This window comes from Salvelinus namaycush, chromosome 1 (genome assembly GCF_016432855.1).
Source record: "Salvelinus namaycush isolate Seneca chromosome 1, SaNama_1.0, whole genome shotgun sequence".
Classification (NCBI taxonomy): Eukaryota; Metazoa; Chordata; class Actinopteri; order Salmoniformes; family Salmonidae; genus Salvelinus; species Salvelinus namaycush.
Window position 1 is genome coordinate 51,472,265 of NC_052307.1, and position 11,478 is coordinate 51,483,742.

At 43.7% G+C, this 11,478-nt stretch overlaps 1 protein-coding gene across 1 annotated transcript in view; it reads right to left on the reverse strand.

Annotated features, from left to right (window-relative positions):
- Window positions 1–9,107, reverse strand: part of si:ch211-288d18.1 (USP6 N-terminal-like protein) — a 34,549-nt gene extending 25,442 nt beyond the window's left edge. Inside the window, exons 1-2 of the mRNA XM_038990178.1 lie at window positions 8,904–9,107; window positions 5,780–5,853 (exon numbers count right to left, since the gene is read on the reverse strand). Coding sequence (XP_038846106.1) covers window positions 5,780–5,845 — 66 coding nt within the window. The 5' untranslated portion in view covers window positions 5,846–5,853; window positions 8,904–9,107. The remainder of the gene's footprint in view (window positions 1–5,779; window positions 5,854–8,903) is intronic.
- Between the last annotated feature and the right edge of the window lie 2,371 nt (window positions 9,108–11,478).

Below are 11,478 nucleotides of genomic sequence, written 5' to 3' on the forward strand. Positions count from 1 at the left end.
AACACAGTGCCACTGACACCGCCCGCTCCCAAGGACTGTGGGCTCTTGTTCTCCATGGCTGACATGAGTAAGACATTAATGTGTGTTAACCCTTGCAAGGCTGTCGGCCCAGACAGCATCCCTAGCTGCGTCCTCAGAGCATGCGCAGACCAGCTGGCTGGAGTGTTTACGGACATATTGAATCTCTCCCTATCCCAGTCTGCTGTCCCCACTTGCTTCAAGATGTCCACCACTGTTCCTGTACCCAAGAAAGCAAAGGTAACTGAACTAAATGACTATCACCCTGTAGCTCTCACTTCTGTCATCATGAAGTGATTTGAGAGGCTAGTTAAGGATCATGTCACCTCCACCTTACCTGACACCCTAGACCCACTTAAATTTGCATACCGCCCCAAAAGATCCACAGATGATGCAATCACCATTACACTGCACACAACCCTATCCCATCTGGACAAGAGGAATACCTATCTAAGAATGATGTTCATTGACAACAGCTCAGCCTTCAACACCGTAATACCCTCCAAGCTCATCATCAAGCTGGAGGCCCTGGGTCTCAACCTCTCCCTGTGCAACTGGGTCCTGGACTTTCTGACGGGCCACCCCCAGGTGGTGAAGGTAGGAAACAACACCTACACTACGCTGATCTTCAACACTGGGGCCCCACAAGGATGCGTGCTCAGCCTCTCCTGTACTCCCTGTTCAGTCATGACACACGCCTCCAACTCAATCATCAAGTTTGTAGATGACACAACAGTAGCAGGCCTGATTACCAACAATGATGAGACCGCCTACAGGGAGGAGGTGAGGGCCCTGGCGGAGTGGTGCCAGGAAAATAACCTCTCCCTCAACGTCAACAAAACTAAGGAACTGATCATAGACTTCAGGAGACAGCAGAGGGATCACGCCCCCACCCATATCGACAGGACAGCAGTGGAGAAGGTGAAAAGCTTCATGTTCCTCTGCGTACACATCACTGACAATCTAAAATGGTCCACCCACACAGACTGTGTGGTGAAGAAGAACCTCAGGAGGATGAAGAAATTAGTCTTGGCTCTCAAGAGCCTCACAAACTTTTACAGATGAACAATTGAGAGCAACCTGTTGGGGTGTATTACCGCCTGGTACTGTAAATGCACCGCCCGCAAATGCAGGGCTCTCCAGAGAGTGGTGCAGTCTGCCCAACGCATCACCAGGGGCACACTGCCTGCTCTTCAGGACAGCTACAGCACCCGATGTCACATGAAGGACAAAAAGATCATCAAGGACATCAACCACCCGAGCCACGGCTTGTTCACCCCGCTAGCATCCAAAAGGTGAGGTCAGTACAGGTGCATCAAAGCTGAGACCGAGAGGCTGAAAAACAGCTTCTATCTCAAGGCCATCAGACTGTTAAATAGCCATCACTAGCCGGCTACCACCCTGCACCTTAGAGGCTGCTGACCTATGAACATAGAGATGGAATCACTGGTCACTTAAATATTGGAACACGAGTCTCAGCAAAAAACGAAACGTCCTCTCACTGTCAACTGCGTTTATTTTCAGCAAACTTAACATGTGTAAATATTTGTATGAACATAACAAGATTCAACAACTGAGACATAAACTGAACAAGTTCCACAGACATGTGACTAACAGAAATTGAATAATGTGTCCCAGAACAAAGGGGGGAGGTCAAAATCAAAAGTAACAGTCAGTATCTGGTGTGGCCACCAGCTGCATTAAGTACTGCAGTGCATCTCCTCCTCATGGACTGCACCAGATTTGCTGTGAGATGTTACCCCACTCTTCCACCAAGGCACCTGCAAGTTCCCAGACATTTCTGGGGGGAATGGCCCTGGCCCTCACCCTTCGATCCAACAGGTCCCAGACGTGCTCAATGGGATTGAGATCCGGGCTCTTCGCTGGCCATGGCAGAACACTGACATTCCTGTCTTGCAGGAAATCATGCACAGAATGAGCAGTATGGCTGGTGGCATTGTCATGCTGGAGGGTCATGTCAGGATGAGCCTGCAGGAAGGGTACCACATGAGGGAGGAGGATGTCTTCCCTGTAACGCACAGCGTTGAGATTGCCTGCAATGACAACAACCTCAGTCCGATGATGCTGTGACACACCGCCCCAGACCATGACGGACCCTCATCCTCCAAATCGATCCCGCTCCAGAGTACAGGCCTCTGTGTAACGCTCACGCCTTCGACGATAAATGCGAATCTGACCATCACCCCTGGTGAGACAAAACCGCAACTCGTCAGTGAAGAGCACTTTTTGCCAGTCCTGTCTGGTCCAGCAACGGTGGGTTTGTGCCCATATGCGACGTTGTTGCCAGTGATGTCGGGTGAGGACATGCCTTACAACAAGCCTACAAGCCCTCAGTCCAGCCTCTCAAGCCTATTGCGGACAGTCTGAGCACTTATGTTGGGAGTGTACGTTCCTGGTGTAACTCGGGCAGTTGTTGTTGCCATCCTGTACCTGTCCCGCAGGTGTGATGTTCGGATGTACCGATCCTGTGCAGGTGTTGTTACACGTGGTCTGCCACTGCGAGGACGACCAGCTGTCCGTCCTGTCTCCCTGTAGCGCTGTCTTAGGCGTCTCACAGTACGGACATAGCAATTTATTGCCCTGGCCACATCTTCAGTCCTCATGCCTCCTTGCAGCATGCCTAAGGCATGTTCACGCAGATGAGCAGGGACCCTGGGCATCTTTCTTTTGGTGTTTTTCAGAGTCCGTAGAAAGGCCTCTTTAGTGTCCTAAGTTTTAATAACTGTGACCTTAATAGCATACCTTCTCTAAGCTGTTAGTGTCTTATCGACCGTTCCACAGGTGCTTGTTCATTAATTGTTTATGGTTCATTGAACAAGCATGGGGAACAGTATTTAAACCCTTTACAATGAAGATATTTCAGGGTCCTGAAAAAGAGATGTATCTTTTTTTGCTGAGTTTATATACTGCATTCTACAGTATTCTAGTCAATGCCACTTGTCCAAATATTTATAAATTCCATTCTTTTACTTTTAGATTTGTGTGTATTGTTAGAAACTACTGCACTGCTGGAGCTAGGAACTCAAGCATTTCGCTACACCCGCAATAACATCTGCTAAACATGTGTATGTGACCAATAACATTTTATTTGCATTTGTTTAAGCTGCTTTCTCGTGACATTTATTTGATACATCCATAACAAATGAGCTAATGATGCACTCTCATCAGGACACTGTTGTTCAGAGCAGCTAGCCAACAACACAGCTAACACAATCACTTCAAACTGAAGCTGGAAAGACTGCAATCTAGCTGTTATTGTTTCGTTTACCAGTTTTTTTATTGATATTTATTTGTATACGTCCATAAAAATTATGCTGACTCGTGATTTCGACCGGCTGAGAAAAACTGCCTGTCTGTCTGTCTCAACCCAACTCATTGCTATGTGACAGCTGGAAATCGAATTTTGAATATTAAAACAATGTTGCAAATTTTGGAGAGACAGACAGCAAGGTTTATACAAATCTCCGCTGTTGAAAACTAAACGTCAGTCTAAAAGAAATGCGAGATAATGTCTAGATGCTCGTTATAGTGGAGATCAAGTTTATACATTGTCTGGCTGGGCTGATGAGACAGTGGACTTCGCAGTCAGATGGAACAGAGTAAACAGGCATTTTAACGTCATAGATTTAACTTGTGGAATAGACACCGGCTGGAATGCAGTTTTAACCAATCAGCATTCAGGATTAGACCCACCCATTGTATAATAAGTCATAACCTTGTTTGGCAACATCAAAAGGGCAGCCAAGTTGTTGTCTTTGCCAAACAGAAACGGCACACTGACCAAGCCATCTGCACATTACATTAAACAGAACACCCATGGTGAATTGTGCTAAAACCATGGTGTCTGTTCTGTCACCCACCTGAGGTCTGAGACAGTGTGTGCTTCTTCTGTTCAAAGTCAAATACCTCATAGACAGTAGAATTCTACAGACAGAAATCACCTGACTTCTGTTATGGTTCAGTAGCTTAGAGAGACCATGGTGTAATCTATTGCTATGGTCTTGCTATGGCCGTTGTCACAGGTGTTGCTAAGGCCCGACATGGTCCCCTCTACAGATGTAGGATCTTAATATGATCACCCTATTGCAGGATAACTTTCCTGCAATGCAGCACATGTTTTACTTGTAGTGTATTTAGGGTTTAAAAAAGGCCTCTAAAGTTTGTCATTTCAACTTTGAACTATCAGACTTAAATTTTCCCGTACAAAAAGTGTATCAAACCCTACAAAAAGGTCCATTGATTATAACTCACGTTTCTTGTTGCTGCAGGATTATTTTCCTGCTGCAGCAACTGGCTCAAATTAAGATCGTATATACAGTATGTTCTCATGTCTTGTTGCCTGTGAGCTAAATTCAACTCTGTCTCACTCCTACTCGCTCTCTCTTGCTATTTCGAGAGTCAACTGTCTCCTTCGCTGTAGTTCTCTCGCTCTCCCTCCCTCTTGCTCTTTCCAGTGTCAGCGTGTCTGCTGACCCCAATTTGAAGAGGGGACACTGTCAGACAGATATTGCTAGTGAAATTTGGTCGCTTGAAGTTCGTGACCTCTAGTTTGTACTAAATAGACTGCATAACCTCTCATTTTCGAATGTATACTTCTCTAGGTTTTATAGCATTAACAACATACTCTTACGGTATGATTGTGTTTTCCTGGCAACCGTGACTATTTTAGCTGCTTATGTATGTCTAAATCTCCTCAACATCGTATTATATCATAATTTTCTGTTACACAACAAACCACAAGCATGCTATTAGGCTTCTTCATAAACCCACGCAGACAATGCTTAGCAACACACACACACACACACACACACACACACATGCTATTAGGCTTCTTCATAAACCCACGCAGACAATGCTTAGCAACACACACACACACACACACAAACACACACATGCTATTAGGCTTCTTCATAAACCCACGCAGACAATGCTTAGCAACACACACACACACACACACACACACACATGCTATTAGGCTTCTTCATAAACCCACGCAGACAATGCTTAGCAACACACACACACACACACAAACACACACATTCGGTTTCTCTTTCTTATCCCTCTTAGAGCGACGGTCGCGCTTTTTAACAACACGCTCAAACAACTGTGAACTCTTCCTCCTGTGTGAACAGATGGACAACACACAGACAGAGAGGACATGTGGTACAGTCAGATGGGATAACTCCATGACATGTTCTGAGAATGTACTTTAAACAGCACGCATTCCAAACTCAGGCCAAGTGAATCAGCATCTGATCGTCAAGGATATGCATTACAAAATGCACCTGCTTATGTGTGGACATAACAAGACCTTCGCTGTTTGGTTTTGACTGGTGTGGTCGATCTGTTTCCTTGTTTATATGGAGGTGATGGAGGTGGTGCAGTCTACCTACATAAGTAGACTTAGTCTTAATCTAACTTAGACTAACTTATTTATGGATACATCAATGCAGGCCTGGAGCTAAACAGCACTATTGCTATGCTATGCTATGCTATGCAACTAATATGACTGTTACTGGAACTTTGTAAGAACTGAAGTCTATGATCTTCCAAACCGTATCTAGGAGTTCTCCAACTGTAGAAGCATTTGTTGGACAGGTCGCTCGGGTTATGTTGGTCATCGGTAAACGAGAAATAACTAAGGTGGAAGTGCGCATGGCAATTTTAGAACTTAAAAAAAAAAAACAGTTTACAGCATTCTGAAACCCTCTGAATGCAGCATTTGATGAACGTCACCCACCGTATCATATTTCGAGATGATGTCGGCGCGTTCCTCCGCTATCAACGTCTCAATGTCTTTCTTCATGTCAATATCTGAAAAGGAAAATAAGGAACAAACAATGTCAAATCAGAGATGCATTGGGTTTGCATGGTTGTGGCCAAATGTGTTGGCAAAAATATAACAGACAATGCTCTTCATTTTATGTCCGTCTAACTGACTACTGGATACACATCGGTGATTAATTTAAAAAAAGCAGCGGTGATGTCTGTATAAAGAGGAGGCGATATCGTTTTTGTCCATTCAGGCGGTTAATTCCCTATTGTTGATCATAAGCCTGTAACCGTCTCCGCTACGGAGATCTGACCAGCACGTGTCCACTCCTCGGCTAAGTGTTGACACAGTGTCACACTATGGCCGAATGCACTTCGCACGCCTTTAGTGGTGGCAGAGTTGAAAACACGGTGGGCCGCTGTGTGTGTGTCCATTGAGTGAGACAATAAAACCATAGTAAAAACTGCAGATTTTGAAATGTGTGAAAGCTAAACAGAACACAGGGGGGTTGAGAAGCAGAGTGCTGTGTGGATGCATTGTGTCGGCAGTGTGCGAAGAGGATGTCAGGTGTGTCTGTCTCTTCAGTGGATCAGTAATATAAGCCCCCTGGGAAGCAAGAGTCCTGCCAGTGTTTGGCTGACAGTACCCACTAACCCCCACTTTCCTCCTCCCGTCCCCTCTCTCTCTGCACCCTCCTACACGGGAGTCTACCTCACGCACGTCTCTGCACAATGTCATTATGTAACGCCAATCATCCAAAAAGTATGAAGGCAATCATTTCGAGGGTCCTCAAATGTACGTTGTGTGGGCCTGTTTGAGAAGATGGATAGCCATAGCCGACAGCAGTCTGCTTTTGACTGAGAGGTGAATATCGATTTCACGGCCCTCCAACCTGTTACAAAGCTTTCTGACCTCACTGAGTTGACCTTTTCACACATGACAAGAGTGTAGCAGATGTATGACCATGCCTCTGTGGCGCTACACCCCACAAGAACAGGTTTTCACTCAATCCATCCTATGAACAGACCTTATCAGTGGGATCCCTACAGTACAAGAATGTTTATAGTGTACTCTCCAAAACAAAACAGCGGGATGAGCCTAATCCCAGTTAATCCACACTTTCCATGGGCTGCATCATTACCAGTGTCCTGGTTCCAGATCAGTCATAATCTGGACCACAGCAGGACACATCCAACATCTGGATCTTATCACTATCTTTGGGGCCAGGATTACACAACCAACGGTTGTTATTTTCCAACTTGATTGCAAGGCAGCTTCGGAACAAAGGGAATGTAATTCCATCACTCTGGTATCTCTTAACTGAAGTTATGTGACTGGCTTTCAACCACTGAGTGGAGATGTTTCCACAATATTGTTTACAACTACATGAAACATGGGCATGATGGCACAAGTCTAATAAATGATAACTGTACTGTTTAAGGTATTCATTTTGAATACATGCAGCTAGAACAGTCAGGCAGGCACATGCAGCTAGAACAGTCAGGCAGGCACATGCAGCTAGAACAGAGTCCTAGACATTATGGGGAGGCCCTAAAACATTGGCCCTAAAACATCCGATTGAGCTAACCGTGGTCTAACCTGAGGATCACAAGTGTTTCAATCAGTTTTTTTTTTAAATGCTGGTCTGGAACAAAACCCTGCACCCCCACACACACACACACACACACACACAACCTGGAGTAGCCACCTTAAAGGGGCAGTGCAGTTAAAAACGTGATTTTCCTTTTATATATTTCCGTGAGGTTGAGGTGTTTTTAAAAAATGCCTGGAATTTCTGTCTGTTCAGGTGGGATGGAACTTTGGGACCACATCATGACATCACAATGTGATCTGATTATAATTGACCAATGACTGTTCATCTGGGTAAGGAGTGAGCTCTAGACCATCCTATCAACCAATCAGGGCTGTGTATGTAAATATCTTCACATTTGTTTCCTAATGCTCACAGGATCAGACTGACCATTTCAAGACCAAAAGAAAGCTCAGGGAAATAAAGTATAAAAAATATATTTTGGAGTTCTTTTCATGAATATAAAACACACAGTGTTATTAGACATAAAGTGATGATTTGAAAATACAATTACAACGACTGCATGGATGCTTTAACTTACCAGACAGGACTGAATGTCTCGAATGTGAATCTAGGCTAGACCTACTGAATAATACAGTACGGTAGAGAACGTAGCACATGTCTGCCAGACAGACAGTGGTCACTCATCGGCACAAATAAAACATGCAGAGGAGATGACTGAGGCGTCAACTGAAGTCTACACAGTACAGTACACCTGGAACTACATGGCCAGCAGGTACTGATATCTGTGACTACAAGGAGAAAGACATTTGACCCTCCTGGCCTCCACCTTGTAGCCTAACATTTGTTTGTTTTTCTTAATGGGCAAAAAGACAAGTGACAAGACATCCGTCCTAACCAAAGGAACAGAGGTCTCAATTCGGGAGACATTCTGGCAGAGGCCAGAAGAGAGACCAGAGAGGGTTTACGTAGCTGGTCGTGCGCCAACTGATTGACCCAGAGGAAGCTGTCCCACACATACATACACAGACGCAAATGGAATGAGTTAGGAACACATGCACAGGAACACACAAACATGCATGAAAAAACACACACACATTAATTCATTCCATAACGAACTGTGCATTACCACAACGACAGATAGTGCATATGTAATATTGTAAAACGATAAATACTTCTTTTTTTAAAGGAAGGGAAAAAGTGATCCTGTGTATTTTACGCTGGGCAACCTATGCAAATCCATCTATTGAATCCTATCCTAAGCAGGAAATCAAGTTACTGAAGTGGTTCTGTTTATAACCATATTCGCCATGCTACAGAGAAAGGCTACATTGATATCAAGGGGATTATATTAATAGGGTGTCCTCAGCAAAACTGTAGCCTATAGGTAAAGCAATACAGGCAACGCACAAAAGGCCGCACAAGCGAGTGTTGTGGCATTCATCCGCGTTTTCATAACGTGTATTGTAGCATTATGTCATCAGGGGAATTATACACGAATGGCGAAACAATAAAGGAAATATATCGACTATTATTTACCTTTTATTGTGGATATCTCTCTGCGCTATCCGTGCAGTAGAAATATTGTAATTCCCTCTTCTCATTATTCGGTTACTCCTGGAATTTTTGATCCACTGTCACCCAAATCGCGGAATCACAACAATAGCGGTGAAGTCGAGAGTGGGTATATACTGGAGCACACGGGCTTTCTACATCTAACGGGATAGTGGTACATTTGTCACTGAACAGTCTGTGGTAAACTGAGCAGGCGCAGCAGCGTGGCATGCGTGACCGAAATATGTATGTCGTATGATGATGACTTAAAGGTACAGTCCTCCTGCATTTACAGTCCTATTTTGTTTCTACGAACCGACTCACCTCATGTACACAACAGTGGTGGCTGATGTGAAGTATATTATGTGCTTTGGCGCCCTCTGCTGGCTGTGCGGATGCTTTACACCAACCACGGTGTAGTGTACTCATGTGGAGAACTGAGCCCTCTAGCAAGTTCTTCAGGGCTATAAATAAAATATAACATTTGTGTCAATAAACCTATAACCGTTCACCCGGAGTGTTTATTAGCATCATCGATCAGTGATTGGAGTATACCTTGTATTTTAGGCCATGGCATGATATGGCATGATGTTCAGCATACCACCTGAGTGCAACACAAGCAAGTGAGAATAGTTTTCAAAATATAAAATCAGACATAAAAAACAAGTGATTATCATTGCACACATTGCAGTGGTGGTGCTACATAAGAATTGATCAATGACTGATAAGGCAACCTGGTCTCAGAGCATTTCATATTATTCTGTATGTAAATCAGTCACTCCATTTAGGATGATATGTATTCATTTGTGGATGTCCATCACCCATTTCAAATGTTATGTTTTGTATGATATGCACAAGAGGAATATCGCGGGCGCCATGTGAATGAAGCGATGGGCAAATAAGCTCTGGATGGACGCCGGCATCCAGATTGCTCATTGCTAACTGGGTTAATCCATCCACCTGACAGTTGTGGCATATGAAGAAGCTGATTAAACAGCATGATCATTACACAGGTGCACCTTGTGCTGGAGACAATAAAAAGCCACTCTAAAATGTGCAGTTTTGTCACATAACACAATGCCACAGATGTCTCAATTTGAGGGACAGTGCAATGGCATGCTGAATGCAGGAATGTCCACCAGAGCTGTTGCCAGAGAACTAAATAAGCCGCCTCCAATGTCGTTTTCGAGAAATTGGCAGTATGTCCAACCACAGACCACATGTATGGCGTTGTGTGGACAAGCGGTTTGCTGATGTCAACATTGTGAACAGAGTGCATTATGGTGGTGGTGGGGTTATGGTATGGGCAGGCATAAGCTACAGACTATGAACAGAATTGCATTTTATCGATGACAATTTGAATGCACAGAGATAACGTGATGAGATCCTGAGGTTCATTGTCATGCCATTCATCCACCACCATCTCCTCATGTTTTACCGTGATAATGCACAATCCCATGTCGCAAGGATCTGTACACAATTCCTGGAAGCTGAAAATGTCCCAGTTCTTCCATGACCTGCATACTCACCAGACATGACACCCATTGAGCATGTTTGGGATGCTCTGGATCAACATGTACGACAGCGAGGTCCAGTTCCCGCCAATATCCAGCAACTTCGCACAGCCAATGGAGAGGAGTGGGAAAACATTCCACAGGACAAAATCAACAGCCTGTTCAACTCAATGCGAAGGAGATGTGTCGTGCTGCATGAAGCAAATGGTGGTCACATCAGATACTGACTGGTTTTCTGTTCCACGCCCTTACCTTTATTTAAGGTATCTGTCACCAACAGCTGCATATCTGGTATTCCCAGTCATGTGATATCCATAGATTAGGGCCTAATATTATTTTTTTTATTGACTGATTTCTTTAAATGAAGTGTAACTCAGTAAAATATTTTAAATTGTTGCATTTTAAGTTTATAGTTGTATATTATTTCGACATAATGGTTGGATAATTTCTGTCCAACTAGTAACTGGTGACCCCATTTACTAGTTGGAGATTTTGCTGCTAAGGGACATAATCATTAGATTACTTGTTTTGGTACTGCACATACATTATGTAGCTTGTTTCTGGTCTCAGGTTCAGGAATGGCTGAAGAAACGCTACATTTTACCTGGAACTAACTCTGCAGATAGCACTGCTGGGTGATTTGAAAAGTCAAAGTCAATCGATCAATAATTTAATAATGCTCTCAGGAAAAGAATGTGTATCTTTAATTTGCAATCTGTATAAACTATAAGAATAGAAAGGTTCAGAACTTTTGTGAGACATCACAGCACAGTTGAAAAATATATGGCAAATAGAAATCGAAACTGGACAGTGTTCAGAGATAGATGGGAGGGGTTGAGGGGAGCTGAAGGGTGGACCAAAAAATAACAAATAAACAAGATAACTAATGTAAACTAGATTGTGTCTGTAAAATGTTTATAGTATGTATAATCTGGAAGTAGAAGCCTAACTATTGTTGTCCATTACTTAACTCCAATTAGGGGAGGGGACTGGGTAAAATAATAAAGAAGGAAAATACTGTTTAAAAAAATATATACAGTATATAG